The sequence below is a fragment of the Megalops cyprinoides genome, chromosome 15 (assembly GCF_013368585.1).
Source record: "Megalops cyprinoides isolate fMegCyp1 chromosome 15, fMegCyp1.pri, whole genome shotgun sequence".
NCBI lineage: Eukaryota > Metazoa > Chordata > Actinopteri > Elopiformes > Megalopidae > Megalops > Megalops cyprinoides.
The window spans coordinates 18,864,759-18,889,377 of record NC_050597.1 but is presented as its reverse complement, the minus strand read 5'-3'; the positions used below and the strand labels follow the sequence as shown (position 1 = coordinate 18,889,377).

The following is a 24,619-nucleotide window of genomic DNA, read 5'->3' as shown; positions in this document are numbered from 1 at the left end:
AGTACAAATTGGAAGCACTTATGCAACCCTTGAAACTATTACAAATATTTTTGCCATGTAAAAATTTTACCAGACAACACTCAAGAAACGTTAAAGAAGTCTTTGAAGAGAGGAAGCTGCTTTCATTTTGAGTTCAAGAAATTACAGTGAACTAATTAACATAAAGTATGTTCCAAAGCCTGATAAATAATGCATCTCCTCTCTTAGGTCATATATAATTTATTGCTACAATTTCACTCGCTCACACACTGACTATCTTTCTCTCTCTCTAGCATAATAGATACTGTAATTCACCTGAGATTTTATGTTTTGGAATTATACATCAGACTGTTGAGTATAACAGTCCCAGTGTTTGTATTTTGTGGCATTAATAACCTTGACTGCCCAGTACTCCTAGTCTCAGAAAAGCAGCGGCAATATAGCTATTTGGTCTTCAGTCCGTAGGATGTTTGAAAGCTCCACTGAGTACTATGTCTTTTAAAGAGTTATTTCTTTTTTTGGTCCAATGTCTTTGTTTTATTTCTTTATTTATTGTTGGCTGATTGCGAGATGCATGTGGTTCCTGTTTTAATTACTGTCTAGAGTTGAGTGCTGCTCATATCTGTTGTCAATGCTCAAGCTTCACATCATTGTTCTTGTGAATCTGAATCTATTATTCAGAGATTGCTAAACTGTTTTTTTTATTACCCCTGTTTATTAAAAAAATCCCCAGCTAATGAATAATGTTCTCCCAACTCTCCTGCAGCTACATCACTGTATGATACTGTTACAGGGGCAGTTACAGTGTTATGTGGAATATGTGTGTTACCTGTGTTCTTTCAATTGCCTGTGAATTTGTGAAAATAGCCTGTTTATTACAGCAGCAATGCCACATTTGGGACACAGACTCACTAACACATGGTTACTGGTCACAAGTGCACAACTATAACCATCACAGTTTCATTCCACTGTGCCTGTAGGATCTTCTCAATGCCTCGCTGAGCCATCCTGTGCTGTATCCATTAGTAAGCTGAAAACATTGAGCTCAGACTATACACTCAGAGGAATGAGAGGCAAGTATGTATAGCCTGGTGAAGCCTAAATCCTCAGATATTAGGACTTCCACAATCTCATCGTACCATGTTAGAACTCATATTTATCTAATTCCTGACACATGAAAGACTTGAAGGGCATCTTAAGGTCATGACAGACCATAGTGGATCAGGGATCATAGTGGATTCAGAATCATCCTTAGCTCCCTGAATGTGACCATATAAAAATGTGTTGCTTGTTCAGTATAGATCATTTTTAATCGAAATACAGTCTAGCATGATGCAATTATGTTGCATTCAAGGATAAGGGCTGGGCAATGTTTTTATAGTTATATTTTATTTGATCTTTAATGCCTATGTTCTGTAAGTCCAGCTGCTTTGTATGTATAGTCTTGTTCTTTTTGCTGTGATGTTGTAATATAATATGAAATTCTACCCTGGTAAAATTACTTGTTAACTAAACAAATAAACAACCAAACAAATAAACAAGTTGTGCATCATTCTGTATAAAATGTCACCTTCCTCATCATTTCAGAAAACAGGGAAAGAGGTGTTGCCCCCAATTATCAGTTCAGTCGCCAAAAGATGAAAATATATTTTCTGCCAAAAATCAAACTTAGCCTTTTGACACTGAATAAAATATAAACTATGGTGCCTCAGTACCTCTTCGGATGCTTTGAGCGCCTGAATTATTTATGCACAGTTCTCCTTGAGTCTGGATAACACACAACGGCCCAATGCCCTGCAACTGCTCCTGCATATTAAAGACAAGCGCTCTGTGCTCTCACCCACACAATTCACTGAAACTCCTGCTCTGAAGGAAAAAAAAAGCTCATGGCTGTGATAAATAGCACCTGCAACACTAGTGAGAACTCTACAGGCTTGGTCTGGGGGCTGTGACTGCTTTGCTGGACTGAATTGATAAAGGGTAGCAGGCCTGCTCTCTCAGTGAATCAGTGTTTTGGTCAGTCAGTGACCACTATTTCTACGGCTGCTTCCCTGAGCCACGAACAAGCGCTTTGTTAAACAGATCAACCCTATCAGTCTGAAATATTCTGAATCTCATATGAGATGGTATGGTGCTTTCACCCTTGCAGGAGGAACTCCGTAGGGATGGATAAGTACTCCAAAATTTCACCCCAAAAAGAGTCCCATCAACACCCAAAATAGCTCCCAGGTAAGTCATCCCTATGCTTTCCCATACTGGCCACACCCTCCCCGCACCGTATTCCCTATCTCCTACACCTTAAACAGTGCCCTCTGATTCAGGGCATAAGGTTCAACAAAACCATTAGCTTTGGAATGCATTTACATGTCATCATGCAACTCTATTACCTCTGATCTAGTTGGGAATGTTGAGAAGTGTGGTTATAACTTCTTGTGGCCTATTTCTGTGGTCATTTGATATATTTTTTATGCTTTCATTTTTTATGAGGAAAAAAAACACTGCAAATAGGATTAGAGTTTAAACTCATGCGTGGTAAGGATCATACCACATGCTGCCTTTTGATACCTGAAGCAGAAAAAAAACAAACAAATCAAACATCTTTCATCTATTTAAAAGGATCAATTTACATTATTCATCTTAGTAGACAAACTCCCTTCTCAAACTTGTATGAAAAATATAAAATTTAAAGCATCTTGGTATACTGCACTTATGCCTTGATCCAAATTACAATGCAAACTCTATATATGCAGTGATGTTGGATACACAGATTCACAACCCAAAGCCATCAGCGTCTGCATGCAAGGATATGACATAATACTGAACTGAACCATTAATTCACAAGCTCCTCTACACAGCAGTAAGTATGCTGTAGCACAGCAACACCCAACTAATATTCTCATAAAGCTGCACTGCAGTCAATATGCTGCCACAATGTCATAACAATGTTACGTGAACATTATGACTTAGCTGAACTGAGAGGAGAAGATACTCGGGGGGATAAGCAACCATGTATTAACATGGCCAGGTACATGCTCTCTGCTCACTTTGGAAAACATTCATAAAAACTCAAATGAGAGGAAGCAATATTCACCTAAAACATCTAAAATAAGGACAGGAGGAAAATGTTCATTTCAAATTTTTACCTCAAAGATACATGTTTATTTCAAATTTTTACCTCAAAAATCACCTGATGATTGAAATAAAAATATACAACAGGCCCCCCACAAAGTAAACACTTAAGTTTCAGCTGTCAGGTGCAAAAGGCTCCTTTATTTTATTCTCTGTGGCTCTGTCCTTCCTCTTTTGAAATACCGCATCGTAAATAGGAGAAGGAACATATAAATATAATAAATATAAATATAATAATAGTGAAAAAAGAGAAGAACAATATAACATTCCCATCTCATGAAAGGCATTAATAACAAAATACCCTCCCTCCTCCTTTCTCTTGCTATCTTTTCCACTTTCTCTCTCCCTCTCCCTCCTCACTGCCTCTCTCTGACTACAGTCTCCATCCTGGCGAGGGCCTGGGAGTGGCCTTGCACCCTTCAGACAGCTTTAATAGGTTTAATAGGTTTAACAGGTTTAATAGCAAGACTACTAATACAGCAGTAGTGGTACCCTGGCATCTAAAAACATTTTCCTCCTAGTTCAGGCGCCATGTAAATTCAGAGGATCACAGCATGTGAGTGTGCAGAGTTTGAGGGTGGGTGTGATTTTGTGTGTATGTATATGTGTATGTGTGTTTTTGTGTGACTTTTTCATATTAAATTGAATCCACTGAAAATGAAAGACTGATCCTTTCAACAAATCACCTTGATTGATTTGCTTTTATATCCATATTGTCCTCATATGGAGAAAATAAAACATGGATTGCATTTCTGGAATTCAGTTGTAAGCTAGTACGCTATGTGACATCTTTTTAAAAAATAAGACTAAAATCTAGTTTTGCCAAGCATAAGCTAGCTCATTAGAAATAGACCTGGCTATTTCTAGCAGTACAGTGATGTCCCTTGTAGAAAAACAAGTAACTTTCCCTTTGCATCAGTTACTCTGTAGTGGAAACATGTTCAAATATGGCTTTCTAAGTGGTGTTTTTAAAACATCGCACTTTGAAATCCAGAACTGATGTAAAAAAACAGCTTAAGCACACTAATTACATCAAGCAAAGTAGTTTCCAAATGTTTTTTTTTTAAAGACAGTGTCAAAGACAAAGAAAAGAGGAAAAGAAGAGAAAGGAAAGTGGGACAGTCTGAATGGACTGAACTGGGTTACTGTAGAGGAGCAGAACCAGAAATGACATGGGTAAGAGGGTCTTGAACAGGATACCAAGAAGAGCAGAACTAAAACTGAAATGCTGGAGACTCCAACACAAAATCTTTCAGCTTGTCTTTGACCATTACATACTGCAGCCTCGTCTTTGGAGCGCAGCGGCGGAAATACCGTCACACATTTAGAAACACACAGGCAAATACAGAACACATTGTGGTCGATGTGAGGTGGAAGTTATGACACAGTTTCTCACACGCTTCCACAAATAAGGTGCACATACAGTATATGCACGCCAGACAGCTGATATGTTTTTTGAACACTACTTCACTTTTTTTAAAAACAGAAATAAAAAAAAAGATAATGCTGATGTTGAGCAGTCATTCCAGTCAGAGGAAGAAAGAAAATCTCAGTGCTATCATTCTGTTGAATGACTATACAGCTGTAGTGCCATACAACTGAGGAAGATGGAGAGGGGTCAGTGCTGGCTTGTGCATTAATCTAGCTGCTACTTCAGACTTGATTTCAACAGTTAGAACCTTAAGTGGTTATACCCAACCAAGGTAAAAAAAAGAGATTGTCATCAGAACATGTTTAATGTTAAAGATAGTCATGGTCATCTCTCGTGAAGGCAAGCATCAAATTAACAGCTCTCTATCTGACTACTGAGGCAATGATAATGTCCTGTATGACATTAGAAACATTAGAAACTAACACTAATGACCATGATATGAACATAGGCCACCAGAAAATCTCTTGTTTCTACGTGACAAACTTTGTGAAAATGGGGGCAGAGTTCTGATCACACAGTGGGTGTCAAATCTCATTGAGTGACTGCGTAAACTGAAGACACACTGACACCACACACACACACACACACACACACAAAATAACACAAAAGAATGCGGCATAAAACTCACTAGCAGCCAAAGGCCATCAATCTTCATCCTCCGTATGGTTGCTGAACACTGTTGCATTCCATTCTGTGCAAATATGACAACAGCACAGGAAGCACTTCTTTATAAAATATCACAACGATTCACAGCTGTATTCCAACACGCACAGAATGTTTGACGTGGCTGAACCTCGGATAAAATGACATTGCTTTTTTAAGCATAAGAGGATAAAAGCGCTCAATCCTCAAGTCTATCACAAACCCCACTGCTGTGACCACAATCGTATGTTGCTAGAATGAGGCACTGTAAGGTAACATCACTCACCTTACCTGTGTCAGAAAATCGGCCACCTGTTCAGGACTCCAGCCCTCGCACTGCTCCTTGGTGGGGAGGTACACTGCTGACATCGCTGTCACCGTGGTGCTGATGAGAATTGCAGCCAAAGGGTGTTCTGGGAAGGATCAGGGAGGATTTCCCTTTTGGAATGCCCCTGCTGTAAGGAAGCTCCTGGTGAAATGTAACAAAGTGCCTCTCTCCCCCAGAGGCGGCTGCACTGTGTGTTATGGGAAGTGATCTCTGACAGTGGACTTTGGAGGAAGAGGCCTCTTAAGGCCGAGGCAGGATTGGTGGCTTTTGATATTAGGCACCACCCCCCTCCCCCCACGACCTCCACTCTGGCCACTGGACTGAGAACCGCTGTTTGCTTCTCTTTATTTCTCAGACACCCATGACCTGTTTTTGTACATGAGATGTTGTTCATGTGTGACATCCGAAGTGACTGAAATATGATAATAAATACTTTAAAATCATCTCACAGGGCTGTGTATGATCTATTCATCTCCGGGCACATATCTGAACAGCTATGAACTTTGTGTCATTGTCTGCTTTAGAGTGCTAACTGGTTTCTCAGATATTGTGAAATTCATGTAATAATGTGCTTGCTCTGACCCAGGGATCAAAGATGACATTTTGATCCTGCGCCTACGCATACCCTTAAAATGGTTATGAACAATAATAACATAACAGCTCTGGATCTTTGACAACGGAGTATCAGCGAGCTGCTGCAACCAAGATCAGGCTGTTTTTGAGTTTTATAAATTGGTGTGTAAATGAAAAACACCCAGAGCATTAAATTATGTGCAAAGGACTCAACAATGCAGCAGAGGTTCAGTCATCTTAAGGCAGATCTTAAACTTAAAAGTAAAAATAAAGTGGCTTGGGCATGCATCACTTGGACAATGAGTGTTTATGTGAAATATAACTCATTTTGCACTGTTTTTGTGATAACAGACACAGCTCAGCCAAACAAGATGCACCATATTTATATATAGACAGTCTGTGTGCTCGTCTAATTATATCCTGTTTTAGTTCAGCTGAAGGTTTTAGTTCATCTGAGACTTGAAAGTAAAAGTTGTCTTTACAGACATCAAGAGGCAGGAACTCTAAGCAAATGTGAAAATAGGGTAGTGACACTACACCACTGTGTTACCAGATCCTCAGACAGATTTAGCAGGATTGTTTGGTTGTGATAGCAACAGCAGCGCTGTGATTAGTGTGTATGTTTGAGGGAGAGGGGTGTATGTGGATGTGTGAATATGAAAGTGGTATTGTTATTCTGTTAGGGCTAAACTCTTTTGCTCTTCTTTTTAACTATGACCATGTACAGTGGATCTAGAAAGTCCACACACCCTTTTAAAATTGTTTTTATTGCTCTGAGGCCTGAAATGAAAACCCATTAAATCGGTTTTTAACTTTCAATGTAACTTTCACTTTCACATGGTAACAAACAACATCAAAGTAAAAAGAAAAGACAGCATTAAATATGAATTTAAAATAAAATAAAATAAAATTAACAAAACTAGAACACCATACATGTCCTTTGTAATGGGAGTTGTAATTGTGCTCAAGTCTAACCATTCACCATTGAAATCATGCCCAAAGCTAATTGATTTCACCTGTGACAAATCAAAGTGATTCTGATTGTTCAGGATAATATCAGCTGATTTTGTAGGTTTTTTCAGTAGGTTCCCTAATATCAAGCATGGTGGTGGCAGCATCAGGCTCTGAGGCTGTTTCTCTTCAGCAGGGACAGGAGCTCTGGTGAGGATAGAGGAAAAAATGAATAATGCAAGGTAACAAAAGATTTGGAGAAAAACCTGCTACCCTTTGCAAAAAAGCTAAAGATGGGGACAACTTTCAGCATGACAATGACCCAAAGCACACGGCCAGATCCACAGTGTAATGGCTGAAAAAAGGAAGATCAATGTCCTGGAATGGCCCAGTCAGAGACCTGACCTCAAGTTTGGACTGACCTCCAGATAACTGTTCATAAATGGTTCCCTCACAGTTTAAGTGAACTCAAACTCTACTGTAAAGAAGAATGGGAGAAAGGCAAAAATCTAGATATGAGAAGTTGGTAGAGAGTTGTCCAAACACACTCACTGTCATTATCAAAGCAAAAGGTGCTTCCACCAAGTATTAATTTAAGGGTATGCAGATGTATGCAACCAATACAAAACCAATACTAATTTCATTTTTAATATTTTTTTTAAAAACCGAGGCATTCGATTTTTCACTTACACATTGTAATCAACAATATCTAAGTAAAGCTGAAAAAGTCTGACTCAAAGGGTGTGTAGTGTTTCTAGATACTGTATGTATGTGTGTGTGTGTGTGTGTGTGTGTGTATATGTATATATATTAGTGATCCAACAACAGGTTTGCCACTGAGGAAGGGTGAGGTGTGCATTAATCTGAATAGAGCACAACACATGTTGTTCCTTTGGTGAATTCATTGGGACTTGAATGTGAATTGTACAAACACTGAAACTGCAAAATGAATGCTAGCCCTCTGTTGAGTCTAACTTACAATTCCCTACCTATCAAAATCAGGGCAAGGTCAAAGGATTGTCTAGTACAGGCAAGGGTCGATAGACTGTTCAGGTGCTCACAGAGACAAAGGGTCAAGACAGGTATTCAGACACGCAAGGAAAAAAAAATCATTTACAGGACGGCAATAGCAGTTTCCTCACAGTTCATTCTGCTCAGCTCTCCAGACTTGCTGCCTTCTTTATGTGCCCTTTATGAGCAGGTAATCCATCCACAGGTGTGCTGAAGGAGGGGCAGCGCTAAAAACTGAGATCCAGCTGCAAGGTAGACACCACCCCTCAGTGACAGCTCCCCTTGCTGTGTTAAAATATTTATATTGATGCCACATGATCACTTATGCTACTTAACTCTGCAATGGGGAGGCAGGAAGCAGTAACATGTTGGCTGCCAGTCTTCCTTTGTTGCAAGCTCCTGTTCAGGGAGAGGTGCTGATTAGACAGTGTGAGGAATCAGGTGAAGAACTGATTGAATCAGCTGGAACACATCAGTGCGTTAGGTGAGCAGTCTTTCAAAAATGACTTGGACCAGGATCATCACTTTTAACTGAGAAAACAAAAGAACCCCAGTAAGAAAGGAATGCTGTCAGTTCTGCATTGATATGTGACAGATTAGATGAATGTCTTTATCTCTAATTATCTTTTGTGTTCATTTACATGGACCCATGCTCTATAAATCCAAGACACATTTCTGAAAAGGTAACAGGCAGTCCTAGTCCACCCAACAGATCTACAATGACATTCTTTATGTATAGTTGTGTTTCTGTAGCGATAGTTACTTTGTGACTTTTATCCCGCAAAGCAGTATTAAAGTTCATCTTTGGGTGTAAGTGTGGGCCTCTGTCCTATGCTGCTGTGTGATCCCTGTGCATGATCTGACTCCCACAAAACCACAAAACTGCCCAAAATATAACCACCCCTGTATAGATCAGCTGAACTAAAACTGATGAATCAAATTTGAATAACTCAGTAAGTGCAAAGTCCCTAAATAGCTCTACATACTGGCTAATTAAAGATCCTATATGTCTAGGCTTTCACTGGTTAATTGCAGATTCTATACATCTCTATTTCTCTGGCTAATTAAAGTGGCGCAGCAGATGGTGGAAACATCTCCTGTTTGTAATTAGATGCCGTGAAACAGGCCCCATTCTGGACGCTGCAGGACAGTTTGCGTGAGGGTCCCGTAAGGTGACGCATTTCCCAGAATCCCCCTGGAGCAGGGTTCTGAACCCACCAGCGGTCCAGAATTCTAATTTTGGCCAGGCAGGTGTTTCGCATTCCATATGAAGCAATACGGGATGCAAAGTCCGAGTGTCCAGCACTGGCTGGATTCAAAACATGGCAGAAGCAGACTACAGGCAATGTGGATGAAATGTGGGGAGATGTGGTTCTGTGGCCTTGTTGCACAACAAGTTTTCAATGTTATTCAATGACCTTAAGTTACATGAATTGTCATAGTAACACTGTACACTGGTGGGTCTTCACCCCGCCCCAAAGGGATCATTCCATAACATTCTGCCCATGGCTTAGATTATCTTGGGCTCAGTGGCATTATGATCCTCGCGCCAGAGTGAGGGTTTAGCCCCCCACAGCTGGTTTGGGGTCAGACATGTGTTTCTGACTGTATTATGTCTCATAAATATGACTGAGCCCCTTCAGGCTTGGTCACATGACCTCAGACCAATGAGCTTTCAGAGTTTGAACCCGACTCAAATATATTACAATATGCCTACCCTCATTGGCAAATAACTAAAACATGAAGCGTCTATTTAGGTTGATCTGAAACAGAGTCCACGAGGTGTGATTTGTAATTTATGTGGTGTCTGAAGGTATTTTGGACACTGATCTTCAAAGGTGTGGACTTGAAGTTTCACTTGCAATTCAAAAATTGCCTGAAAGGCAGGCCATCTCATTACATGAGTGCAATTGGACTAGACTTGACGAATTTACCGCAGGACTTTCTCTCCCGCGAAAGGACATGTGTTGAACCTGACAAAATGAGAGAAAAACTAATTTTCTGTTTTTCTTGTCTGCTTTATTATCCTCTGGAAATTGACTTAAGCACATGTTGTATTTTGATGAAATGAAATGTGAAAGAGTGTGTTTTTAAAAAAAATGTCTTAAAGAGTAAACAAAGGGAACCTACACCCTGAATCAGAGAGGTTGGCCTTGTGTTGTGTTTAATTCTCCTCTCTAACATTTACTCCAGCTGTATACAGTAGCTTTGCTCACTGAATGCAGAACAACTGGTACTAGTCTTGTATGCTTTAAACACCTGTCCTCAGATGTTCCCACTATCTATCTGGTGGTGCACACTGTTTGTTCCAGCTGTAGGTTTTTGCACTTGTGAGGAAAAATAAAGAGACCAAAGACAGTGACATCACACATCCTGTAAGGGGCGGGGTCTGGGGGTATAGAACTGAATAAAAACACAATAAAACAAAAAAAAAACCTAGAAGTCCCAACAGCTCAGAAAGATGCTCCACGCTCCTGTCCTACCGATAGTAAAAAAAAGGAGAAGACCAGCAGAGACGCACCCCCAGGGTCCACATGAGGTCCGGTACAGAGATGTGACCATTTACCTGGTGGAGAAAAAGATGGGCTCAAGCCGGAGGAGCTTTCTGACCCACCTGGCCAAGACCAAAGGGTTCCAAGTGGCGGACAACCTCAGGTGGGTCAGTCAGTCAGGTGGCTCAGTCATTGAAATTAATTTCTTCATACAGAGACATATGCGGGATAGGAAACAATCACTGTACAGAGGTGGAACACGACATTGGGCTGTGAATTTATCAGAAGTATGTGTTCGCCATACTGATATCTGAGAGGCATGTTAAATTACCACAAAGAACAAACATGTATTTTCTGAAGCACTCCCTGTAAGCATTGTTGAAAGTGAAGAGGTTGCTCAGAGCCAGCATGTTGGTACAGTATTTTGCTATTCATAAGCATCAGAGGAGAGAGTGCTACAGACATGACGAGGAAGCCCAGGTCACCTCAGACACGTAACGCCTTCAGTCAACCAGCAGTCTCTGGCTCTCATTGTTAACAGGCATCCATTGTGTGTTTGCTGGGTGAGTGATGTGATGCTGGGCCAAGTCAACAGCCGTACAGCTGTAGCAGGGCAGCGGTGGGAGTTGCAGGAAGGCGTGTGTGTGTTTGTGTGTGTGTGTGTGGGTGTGTGTGTGTGGGTGTGGGTGTGTGTGTGTGTGTGTGTGTGTGTGTGTGTGTGTGTGTGTGTGTGCGCGACTGCTGTGTGGCTGCTGTCTACCAATGGCAACATTCCCAGAAATGCAGCTTGAATGAGTATACAGTTACAGCCTCCTTATAAACTGTTTGAAATCAACCACAGGAAACAGCTCTCTGCACCTCAAACTGAATTTTAACCCCAAAGAATTTGATACCAGTTACAATTTGATATGAATCCCCCACCATGCACACACATACATAAGCGCACGCAGACACACACACACACACACACACACAAAGTTTGTATAATTCATTTAAGTCAATCTTGTTGGTAAGTAAATGTCCTTGTTATTCTGTTCTGTATCTCCTGGGATTTGTCAGCAAATAGTTTGAACACTAGCCCTAACTCTAACCCTACACTCTATATAATATCTGTATGTAGCATCATTTGAAGCTCTTTGTCTGGCAATTTCCCTTTCCGTAGCTCTCATTTATGAATGGCATAGTCTCTGTGTAAAGCACATTGTAATGACATGCACTATATGGTCACAACACATGAACGCATCAATGTGCACTGAGAGCAGGACAGGAAGGCCTGCATCGTTTACACTGGTGAAATGTATTAACATTTATTTGCAGAAAGTGTGCGTTCCCTTGTTGGCTGCAAACTTTGATCATACCGGCGCAGTGGTTTCCTGTGATGTGAGTGATGCCCGTTGTGTCTGTCCTCCTCAGATAGTGCTGAATAATGGAAACGTTTGGATCGATGGAGCTCTCTCCTCCGATCTTGCCTTTGAAAACAGACAGGTGCACGGCCCACCAGAGACACCACCAAGGCCAGAGATCACGGTGCACTCCGTGTGTTAGCCTTGCGGGACTTCACCCCATGAGCATTTCATTACAGTGTTGTGGGCCTCATTTGGACTGCATGCTCCTGCATCCATCCTGTTCCTCCATGACCCATGTTTCATGTTTCGACCTCCTAAATTATGAATTTCTTGTGTGACTCCATTCGTAGCTCTGTGCTGTCATGCACTAATGCCGGTGTGCTGGTGTACATAGCTGGTGTCGGTACGCACAGGGCATCGGTGTAGGAAGTGTTTTGATGCATCAGTTTCCATGGTGATTTGTTCTATGTGTTGTGTTGGTGAGTCAATGCATGTGAGATGTTGTTGGTGTGTTAGTGTACACAGTGTGTTGGTATATGGAACGTTTGTGTATGGGGTGTTGATGTATGTGGTGCAAATAGTGTGTAGCATCACTGTTGAGACAGCAAGTTCGCTGGTGTATGGTATGTTTATGGGCATGTGGTACACTGGTGTTAGTGTGCATGGTATGTTGGTGTATGATATGTTTATGTACACTGGGTGCTGATGTATGTTGTGTAAATAGTGTGTAGTGTGCTTGCGAGTATGTGGTATGTTTATGGGCATGTGGTGTGCTGAAGGGAATCATAGGAGCCAGATGTTGCTAGGTTCTATCCTTCAGAACTGTGTACTGGCAGATTTACCCTCTCTGCCTGTGGTGCTCTGTTTTCCCATTTATAGTCCCACTGCGCACCTTCCATGATTAATCTGATGAAACTTTATGTGCTTACTTGGTTTGCATATTTATCCCGAGTTCGTATTCATTGCTGGCTGTATTGCTGCGTGTATTCAAAGGACACTTTAAATTCTGTCTGGGATTGGTGCGTATGTGTTTGCAAAGAAATCTGAAATGTCTCTCTCTCTCTCTCTCTCTCTCACACACACACACACACACACACACACACACACACTCCCTTCCATTGAAACTTAGTTGAAATGTCTGACACGCAGTTGGAATAGAGGAATTCACTGCTCCGTTCAGTGGGCTCATTTCATCGATAGCTGTCTGGTGGAGCTTTAAGATTGATTTCTTAAAAAGGGCACTTCATTCAGAGTGAACAGATAGCCTAATGTTGCCAGAACAATGACAATTTGTAGAGGTTACAAATATACTTATCAATCAGGTTGACACAAATGACCACAGTTTTGAAACCATGTCTCATGGCCTACCAAATGTGCTACGATTTCTGAATTTTAAAACTAGTCCCGTGTCCTGCATTTTATGTAGAATGCACTTGTACAAATATGTATGTACTGTCACATATGATTGGCCAGTTATTTAAAGAATGAAACACTTCAGTGAGAATCAGTTTTTGAAGGAAAGAGCATGATGTTGACCCCCAGCCTTGTTCTTTTGTTACCACCCACAGTGACTCATTGTGCCTGTTGAGTGTGACAGCCCATCTTTGATTGTTATGATTCAGTTTCAGTTGAAAATTTACATTGATGCTATGCAACTCCCATTCAATTCAATGGCTGTCTATGTTTACAGTAATAACAGTCCTGTTGTATTTGGACCATTTCTGAGCTGGAAGTTAGAAAACATGTCAATGGGAGTCAACATCTGATCTTTCATTGGCCTCACTACGGCTGAAATGCTTAGATGGGAACCAAAACCCTGTGCACTTGTCCTGCGTATGAGAAGAGTGGGTGAGCTCTTGGAATTTGTAGACTAATCCCTGAACAAGTCAGAGAGGGCAGAATGCAAGGAATAGACATTTCCCCACACTTCAGGGCATTGTCATTGTGTATACATTTTACACTGCAGGTATCTATGGATAAAGGGTTCTAGCACTAGCCTCAGAGCACTGCCTGTAGCATGGGTGATCCTTTCCAAAATGCTGATTATGTGACACATGCTCCCTTTAGTCTGACTCGTTTTATGTAGATACGCAGCTTTCACAAGGCCTGGAGGCAGCCGGCGCTGTGCACATTTTAACACTTTAGCCGCGCTTTCAAAGCGATCCCCCAGCAGCGCAGTCTTCAAGCAGTCAGCAGAACCGATCTGTGTTCGCTTTGGGCAATTAGATCTCTTTCTTTTCCTGGATACTGGCCCTCTTGGGGCCGTCCCAAAAGCTGAAAGGAGCTGTTAAACTAAACTTTCCGTTTTTTGGTGGGGGGAGGCAGTTTGGTGGTGTTGGGGGGGGGGGGGGGGGGGGTATCATTCCTGCTTGGCTTGGCTCTCTGGTTCAGTAATTAGGCACAGCGGTACAACAACACACTGACGGGGGGGGGGGGGGGGGGGGGTTATTCACAGCTGTTTGGCAGAGCGCCGGGAAAAGGGAAACAATCTATCAGTGCACCTGTGGTGCTTTTCTGTGCTGTGACCGAAATGGGGCTAGAGGTGTGTTTTATAGTTTATGATCCCGCTCCTCTGCCGCTTGATTAACTCAAATAAGTCACACTGTAGTGTATGGAGATTTAACAAAATGTCAAAGGTCTTCCTCACAACTAAATGATATATGACATTTGACAAAGATGTTATGCGTGGTTAAATACTTGGTTTTTGAAGTGAATTGAGTGGTCCAGGTTTGACTGTGATTACAGGCACACAATATTACATAACAACACAGCCCAAATGAGCGTCACAGCAGTGAAGTTCTTTACAGGTAGTCAGTAGTTGCAGGAGAGAGGTGAGGGGGAATTCAGGTCTAATCACACGTCTCTTTGGATTCCCCTCCCCTTGTGTACAGTGATGAAGTCACACATGTGGTAGCAGAGGATAACCCTGCTGGGGAGTTGTGGGAGTGGCTCCGAGGGCGTGGCCTAAGTAACCTTCCTACCATGCGGGTGCTGGACATCACTTGGTTTACCGAGAGCATGGGTGCTGGGAGGCCTGTTTCTGTGGAGACCAGACACTGCATCCAGGTGAGTAATGTGAAGTCAGTACTTACGTGCTTATGTCCCATATACGGATACCAGGGGGTGTAGTGACTGGTGGTGAACACTGGGTGGAGGTGTAAGCCAAAAGGGATCTCTGAAAGGGTGCAGCCGACTGAGACTCATTTATCAGTTTTGCTCCTGACTGCAGACTGAGTGGAAAATGAGGGAGTGCAAACGTGACTTTTTGCAACAGCTTGGTACAGTTTTATTGTTCTTATCTGAGAGAATTAGGAGTTAATGGTGGAAATAGATATTAAAGTCATAAGTCAAACTACAGATGGCAAGTGACAGTGAAACAGTGGTAGTAACAATGATAAAATAAAATGAATATAATAATGAACTATACAGAATACTGCAAAATGCTAGAATAATAGTAATAATAAAAGAATACCAATGTGGTTCATTTAACAACCAGTTCTTATGAACCTGCACTTATGAAAGTTATTATCGCTTGAGAATTTTGAATCTGCGAGCGTTAAAACCTCCGTATGCCACTTGTCAGTACTTACCTTAAGACATGTATAATTTGCATATTTAAAGCAGCCCATAAGATCTCGGCACCAGCGTAGAACAAAGCACAGCTGCAGGGCCCGTGTTGCGGTAAATACATTAAAAATGAGCAGGAAATAGCTTTAGCTGAGCAAAATCTATTTTGAAATTTCAATGTTTAATGAATCTCTGACGCTAACAGAAACCCAAGGATGCGAAAGGCAGTTTAATGAAAGCCATACACATGCTGAGAATTGCTGAGTGAAACACAAATGAATTCAAAGGAGATTTAGGTCAGGAAATGCAAACAGCGAGATTTTATGCCCCCCCCCCCCCCCCCCCCCCCCCCATTGCCTCCTAATGGAAAAGCCTTCAACTCAGTGGGGTCCTTTATCAGTGTGCTGCTGCACGGGATCAGAACGTCAGGTTCCTTCACCATGTCATTCAGGGGTTTGGCCAATGAAACTGATCCAATGAGTTGTATAGCAGCCCCTCACCACATTGGCCTAGCAGGCGGGAATAGAGGCTTGGATTGTGCCTCTAGCTGAAGCAGTGACAGATTTGTTGCTGTGAACTGCATGGTGAGGCTTCCATGGCATGTGTGAACAGAACAAACACATATGGTGTCTGTTTTGAAAGTATATCAATCTTTTCGGGGGGATGGGGGGGACTTTTCCTCTTGCAGCTTCAGTACCAGCTGTCGTGAGGCTGAAATGTCTGCCAGTTAAGCTCAGCTTGTAAGTGTGTGTGTGTGTGCTTTTGCAGAAAAGAAACATAAAGATGTCTTTGAAATTGCTTTGCAGCCATAGTTCCAGACAATGCACTGCATCCTTTCCTGTAACTAAAATTCTAAGGGACACTGTTAAGCAGAACTATTACAGTTGATGTTTATTGACCAGCGTCACCCAAAAAGACAAGAGCATTTATGCTTTCTTCATTAATAGGGTGATGTATATCTATACTAAACTGAGCAATGCTGCATTTGTGTGCATTTTGTTTTCACTAGATTGGCTGTGTGCATGGTAAATCTTTTTAAAAGGTTTGTGAAACAGTAGGTATCAAGCTCCCTTCATAAATATATCTGATACCCCCCAAGGTTCTTTTCTCTGTTATGCTTTGCGGATATAAGTATTCTACCTTCAGTACTCTGAATTTACTATGAGCAAAAAGCCATTTAAACATAATATTTGTTAGACTCAGAAGTGAAAGAGTGCCCTGCCTTCTGCCAGCTGAGTCTGTGGCGAGCAGTTGGTGTCAGTGATGGGTGCTGCATGGAATGGTGTTTATAGATGGGCTGTTGTTGTATGGCTCAGCACTGCCACTGTCACAGACTGTCACCTGAGAAGAATGGAAAGGGGCACCCAGAAGAAGAGAGATATCAATGTGGTATACCTGACCTGCCACACCTATAGACAAAGATCGTCCAGCTCTGGATAGACGTACCTGGTGTCACATCTATGGACAGGCCTCACCTTTCCATAAATGTATCTTTAACTAGTCTTCTGGAGAGCAACCACATCTCACCTTTTCTGTCTGAACAGCAATAATATGGACAATTGGCATTCTGAAGGGCCATCGCTAACCTTCTGTGACACACAATCAAATGGGTGGGCCCATGACTGCATGAGCGTTTAGGCCAGGTCATTGGTCAAAGCTATTGGTCTGTCAATGGAACGTGTAAGGGAACATCAAGTATTCTTTAACGATTCAAACTAAGTGAGATGGCATTCAAGTACATATGTTATAATGTAAAAATTTTGGAGCTAATATGTGTGAACAAATGTATTCAGTGTGATTTGAAAAAAATCTCTGACACTGAATAAACTACATGCTAGAGAAGGTTTTGGGGTTTTTAATCTAGGGATGAGTTGATGCAGTTGTAACACTACAGAATGTATTCTGCTGTCCTAATATACCATTTCATTACTTCTTGTAAAATATGCTTTCCAAGTGAGACAGGAACATATCTCAGTCTGTAGATGGGACTAGATACAGCACAGCAGAGTTTGCATCTTTTAATTGCATCGCTTGTCTCTGTTTGCAGAGACATTCCACAGGTAATTTCACAAATTGAATTTTCTATTCCTTCATATGACTCCTCTCTAGAACATTAATATTAGATCTCTAATCCTTTTGATACATTACATATGAAGAGCAATTTTCTATTGGAATGAAAAGCCAATTTACAAGAAGAAAATTGGATTAGGGGTTGTTAAATTCTTTATGTTAGAGGTTAACTACAGTAATTTATCATAATGCTCTCAGAATTTGTGAGCATCAGGGACATTAGTCATTCAGTCTCCTGACACTGTGATCCAGAACAAATGATAGAGTATGGAGGCTGTTTATTTTGCTGTTTATTCTCTACTATCATAACGTTCTCACATTTCAGATTTCAGCTCTGGGCTTGTGGAATTCATGCAGTGACTTTTATCTCTGCAAGGTCTTACTATTCATTATATGTACATGCACACACAAACATATATACTCACATACAATCACAAACACACATGCACAGTCACACACATCACACACACACACACACACACACACACACACACACACACACACACACACACACACGCGCACACACAATCCCAAACACTCACAGTCGCATATGGACTCAGACACACAAAATCACAAACATACAAACACACAGCCCTCACAAACACATGTACACACATGCACACACTCACAATCACATGCATACTCAGTCATGCTATTATGCTAGTATGTTATTCTTCTATTATTTTACGTTTATTATTTGAAAATCTTATACTGAGTTGCAATTCTGTTATTTTTCTTGGATGACTGAAGTAACAGCTGTTAATAATTTTGTATTTTGGTGAAGTAGTTGCTTTTGCAAGACATACTCGTCAAATCTGACTCAAAACTTTGGTTTTGCACATTGGCTTTAGCTGTTGAAGCTGAAAATTTGAGCTTCTGTATCAAGAGGTTTATGCCATAACTTTTTGAAAAATATATCAAAGTAACTGGAAAAACAAAACAAAACAGTGTAACTCATTCGACCCAAATGGACATGTTGTAGTGTACAACTGAACATGTTGTACTATCCAATTGGGCATGTTGCACCAGCCAAATGAACATGTTGCACTATCCAGTTGGGCTTATTGGGTGATGAAAACTGGCAGGTTTGTTAGCATAATTCTCTGTCCACAAAGGTTCCAAGAAATGTTGCTCAACAACTATGTGTTTCATACAGATTTCAGGAAAGGCATAAATCTGTCCTTGGTTATGTCTCTTGGTCCAGGGTTACATTTAAGGCTTAGGGTTTTTCTGATATTTGGTACAACATCAGCTTTCATAGCTGTTGTGAAAACTGGTGTATGTGAAATATTATGGAGTTGCTGTACAGGCACATCGCATATACTTCAAGTAAAGTATTACACACTATGATCTTTCCATTAACAATTTCAGTGCAACTTTCATAACATTCCCTCCAAAACTGACTTCAGTCATAACTGCTGAAAGCATTTTTGTGCTAAAATGCTACTCTGTTTTAAGGGGAATGCATCTCCAATGTTCTATAAAGCTTTATAAGATCTACACAATTTCAGAGTAAGTTAGAAATAAATTATAAATGCACTACAGATTTTATTTATTTATTTGCAGAGGACCACAGAGATGGATTCCTTGTGTATGCTTTTTTTTTTCTTCAGAAAAATAATAATGAAAATTCAGTTTCATAAATCTGTCTGTGGGTGATCCTCAGTTAGCATCCACAGACTGACAGTGATACATGACAAAAATATCCAAAATACAACAGTGAAGATTTTTATGTTTCTCCACAGGAGAGCTGTTCTCTGGTCAAACCATGCCTGCCAACAGCACCAAAATGGATCGTGTCTCAATATGCCTGTCAGAGAAGGACCACAATGACAAACCATAATAAGATCTTCACGGTAAGGACACGCTCATTTTGCACACATATGCATGCATGAACATTTGCGCGCGCGCGCACACACACACACACACACACACACACAAACATGCACATACTCACTCATGCACTTACATATACACTCATGCACTGAGGCATGCATATACGGTCACAGATGCACATACACACAGATGCATGCATAAGCGCTTCTATGTGCACACACTTCACTTGGGCAAATTCATTTCCCGTGATTGGCCCTACATTACACTGTTCACGCACACAACCATGTGCGCTCATGATGTCGCCAATGTCATACATGCGGTTCATCAGACACAGGAGCAAAGAAGGGACAAACTGTTTGGGTCACTGGTGAGGACGGCTAGCGCGCGCCTGATTGGAAACATTAACCTACAAATGAGCAGCATCTGCGAGTCTGCGCCCACAACAGCTGAACCGCCAAGGAGAGCTGTCGAGGGCCAGCCGCCAAGCGCACCACGCCAAAATCAGACGGCTCTCGAGGTGAAGTTCCGCACAAACAATGATGGACCTCTCCCAGTGCCATCTGGGCAGCGTAATGCAGCCGGCCGGGGCCACAGGACACATTCCAGGGTATTTTTAGAAAGGGAAGAAGCGGTTCGGATTATGGCAGATGCAATCATGAAGATTAATCTGGTGGATGATATCAAAGAAATATTGCCTCTCTAATGCGTTCAAACAGTGAAACAAACAGAAAAACGCTGTAAACAGAAAACAGCTGTAGCTGAGGATGACCTGCCAAAATCTGTTATAGTACCAAAGACTAAGCAAATAGAAGGAGAATGGACAGAATTTATGCTACAGACATTCAGATTGACACACGACGCACACACGCGCACATGCACACACACACACACACACAGCCATACATGTGTATACACATGCACACACATGTTCAAATATGTAAACAAGGAAACAAAACTAATGAACTAAAGGAAAACCAATGAACTAAAGAAAAAAGCTGACCATGGATTCACTAAAGAGAATTTTCATTTGAACCCAACAGACTTTGGAAAATCAACACTTTGGCTTATTATTACCATTAGTATCAGTACTGTTATTTATTTTTCTGGAAGTATTTGTTTGTGAATTCTCAGCTGTACACATACTGTATGGCCCTGCCTGGTGTGTTTGAACTGTTGGGGACCTCTCTCTAGGCTCATTTTCACACAGACTTCCATGGTATCTCAGTCATTCATTGACATTTACCTGCTGTGAATCTTTTGTTTTGTTTGTGTCACAGATATGTTTCTTCTAATTAATATTATATATCACATTTAGGTAAACTGTCTCAGTGGAATCTAACTGGCTAATTAACCATTTTAAGCCTTCTGATTAATACGTGACTATATTTATTGTATGTTGACAGTTTTAGTTGTTGAAATTAGTGTTAATTTGCTGAAAAGGCATAAATTAACTTGCCTTCAATATTCAATATTTCAATACTAAGCTTAATTTTCACACATATCTAAGATATTTCTATTACAAAGAACCTCAAGCAGATGACTGACAACAGAAGTCAAATCCCGAGCAGTATTAAATGAAATTAAACCTAATTACTGCATCTTAGCTGGAGTGGAAACCCACGCGCACAGCAGTACGTAAGCAGAGCCGGGACTGAGAAACACAGAATTTAACTGCATATGAACCATAAAAGAAGTGAAACACTGGCTGAGTGACCTATTAAGTAAATTCACATGTACAAATTTGAGGTGTCAAGGAGGGTAAGGGTCGAGTTCTTACGAAAGGGCCTTGTGCTTGGCTAGGTGTGACCTCTGGCACATGTATGCTCATGCACTGATGTTGATAGTACTGTATGTTGGCCGGCTAATATGATAGGCTCTGTAATTGGGAACAAGCCATCCAGATTATTGAACGTCAGTTCATCCCTAACGCTTATTTAAACACTGTCTCCACCCCATCTCCTGTGCTCCCCGTGTGGGCACAGGTCCAGGCTCATGAATATACATTGCGAAGCGATGGCTCTGTTTTTGACTCGCCTGAAAAGACTGCAGACGAGCTGCGGCTGCCGTCAGAGTGAGGTCAATAAGGGGAGCGCGGCTGGTGAGCTGGCCGGGCTTCTGGGGTCCGCACGCGGCGAGGCAGTCTGGACCCGGCCGCACGGAGGGCAGGTGACAGACCGACGGGCTCCTGCCAGGACCCTCCAGTTAAAAGCAGACGGATGCTCTGAGAGCGTGCTGCGCTCTTCCTCCCCCGCCTGCGACTGAAAAAATAAGCGCCGCTGTGACCTGCAGGGACACTGCAGAGAGAGACGGCAGTCACACTGTTTACTGTAGCACTTGGCCTGTGAGTGTTTGAACAGGGAGGCGCTTATGGTGTCATGCTGGCTATATTTATCAACCTGTCTGGCTGTTTTATTTGCTCCATTTTTGTGATCAACACTGCTGCATTCACTATGTATTTTAGTCTGATTCATATTATTCTTTTATACTTATGTTATAGATGCAATAGTGATGGACTTGGTAAACCCGACCTGTGAGATTTTGGGGCTTATGATGTTGCTATGGCTCCAGCTAAACTGGGGTATTTCCCAAATAGGGGTATTTTCCCATTTCCAATTATGGTATTGTCCCAAAACAGTGAACTCAGATCAGCTTCTGATTAATGAGGAGAGTATTATAGTATGGAATTAGGGTTGGGTCAGTTGACCCTGGATCAGACAGTAGGGGCGCTGCTTACCTGGATCCTTTTTTGAAGGGTTAACAAAAAGAGCCTAGTTGTTTGTTGATTGGACTGGAGCAAAATGCATCCACCATCCAATGGAGCCTAGAACCATATGGTCCCGCTGACAGAGGTGGTGAAGAGCCAGGCGCCCACACGTCCACAACAGAGCTGCAAGACAGAGGCAGAGGCAAGGGTTCCCAGCCACATCTTCTCTGTCCACAATCTGCAACATGTGTGGCCCTGATGCTTCAGTTAAGGGATTATTACGAACATTCCCAGAAGCCCCTGCGTCAAAACCCGACTCACACACCTCCCAAAACAGTGGGAAGGAATAACTCCCGACTCCAATTGAGGCCCCGGCTCAGCTCATCAGCTGGACCAGCGAGGGGAACGCAGATGTGTCAGCTGAACGGATCAGTGGCTCTGCCATCTGGAGGGCCCTGCCACGCTGACCCGATGCCCGGCGTCGCGGCCATGAACCGCCGTGCTGCGAGTGTACGGCCCTTCTGCTCCGTGCCCACAGAACACCACCTCACAACGACGGCACAAGGGCTAAGATGCCCTCAGGGCATCATGGCATGGAAACAAGCAGGCTTTAGGATCACATTACAGACACTACTGAATGTTTACAGTATGATGCTTCTACTTATACCTTATGATAACATACTCTGTAAAGACAAACCTAATTTTTTATCAATGCCTCTTTTGCTGAGAAATAATCTTAATATGAAAAACAGGCGGCAGAAAGATCGTGGTAGTCAAATCTTTCATTTTCTCAGGTGAAAACACCTGCAGAGGGTGCAGTGGTGGCAGTAATTTAATCATCAGAGATAAATCCCTGACACAGTGTCTCCATTTTTCATTGCCTTGCCACCGCCCCACCTTGTCATGACATTTGATCTGCCAAAGTCTCATTAATTGTACTCCTGAATTTGGAATCAAAGAGCACTGCACTATTGAAGTCAATGTATTCATTCATGTCTTGCCTTTCTGCTCCTTTCTTTGCAAATTCAGAAGGGGCACTATGCATTCAAGGACTGCACAGGCTTCAGGAGCCACGCGTCACACAAAGGAGTTACAAATCAAATGCGACACAACATGCCACAAAACAAGCCCGACATGTCTCCTTCTTTTAGTAAACCGAGCTGCTTTTTTGTCAAAATGAATGTATTCCTAATGCATGTTTAATGAAAATTTCCTTCCTGAGAAAAGGGCACTGCATGGCATAAGTTGGGAGATGTCAGTTATTGAAACGAATTGTTCTGCAGCCCCTGGCAATTTCAGCACCCACAATGCGGTGAATATTTAAAAGCCTTTTCTCCCTTTGAAGAGAAGGGGTTAAACAGCTGGCTGTTTTTCTGACAAAGATTAAAAAGGATACATCCCTGCTCTTATTTCAGGTTTTGTCAAGGCGTCGTTTGTCAAAATTACACCACGGTTATTTCACAGGGTTTGCCGAACCCAGGGCCTTTACTGATGAGCTGACAGGCAGACACTCTCATTTAACACGGCGTGTCACCATAATCTTCCCCCCTACCATCCTGCTCCCTGCTTTTAGTCTTTCCTGGGCAGGAGCTTACGTTACACTGATTACACTGAATCAAACATTTTCTTTTTTCCAGAAAAAAAATGTCTGTCGAGAAGTATTGTTGGTTGTTGGAGCAATTTATTGATTTATTTTCTGCAAATTGAACTGCAGGCTGAATACATTTGCTTTGACAGTGAATTATTACAGTACTTAAAGGAATTGGGGTGGTAAGGGGGTCTGTCATTTTAGCCATACAGCACTGTATAAGCAGCTAAACCTGAGCCCAACTCTATATCTACCCACTAATATTTCCCAGTGAGGAAATGAGACTATATCTGTGAGTATCTCCTCTATGGATGTGGATTATCTGTGTGGGAATGTGGTCTGGTATTTCCTCTATAGAGTTAGAATGTTTGTGTGTGAAGCACCCAGAAGTGCTGTAGACTCTTCTTGGTCCAGCAAATAGACAGATGTACTGTACCTCTAGTTCAGACAGGGAGAGGGAAGCAACCCAGAACAGAATCCCTGTGGTTAGGGAAAACCTCTCATAACTGGGAAGTTGCTGGTTTATTTCATGTGACACTGCTGTGGTACCTCTGAGTGAGGTACTTTAACCAGAATTGCTTCAGTAAACTGTCCAGTTAAATAAACAGATAACACCTATTATATGTAAAACATCCAGGCAAAGGTGTCGTATGAACAAGTGAGTAGGTTGAACAGTTTGCAAGAACTATGCAATATGCAGTATGGTACTGCAGTTTAAAGGTAAATGGTTCAAATTAGAATAGAGTAGAGTAGTGTAGAGTTATATCCTGTATTTTGACCTATTCCCAATTGCCAGCAGTGGCCCATATGCGGAGGTTTTAGCTGTGCAGGAAACAAGCTTGGTAGGAGTATGTATGACCTGGGTGTGCCACCCTTCCTCTACTGATCTGGTAGAAACCTGTGTCCCTCCAGACCTCCACACTCAGGCTTTTTTCTCTGATGTCTGGAATCTTTCAAAAGAGCAGCTCTCA

The 24,619-nt window shown here is 41.8% G+C and overlaps 1 protein-coding gene across 1 annotated transcript in view; it reads left to right on the top strand.

Moving 5' to 3' along the window:
• The first annotated feature begins 10,506 nt into the window (after positions 1–10,506).
• The window catches only part of dntt (deoxynucleotidyltransferase, terminal), a 57,132-nt gene continuing 43,019 nt past the window's right edge, over positions 10,507–24,619 (top strand). The window contains exons 1-3 of the mRNA XM_036547372.1: positions 10,507–10,700; positions 14,775–14,949; positions 19,269–19,376. Coding sequence (XP_036403265.1) covers positions 10,507–10,700; positions 14,775–14,949; positions 19,269–19,376 — 477 coding nt within the window. The remainder of the gene's footprint in view (positions 10,701–14,774; positions 14,950–19,268; positions 19,377–24,619) is intronic.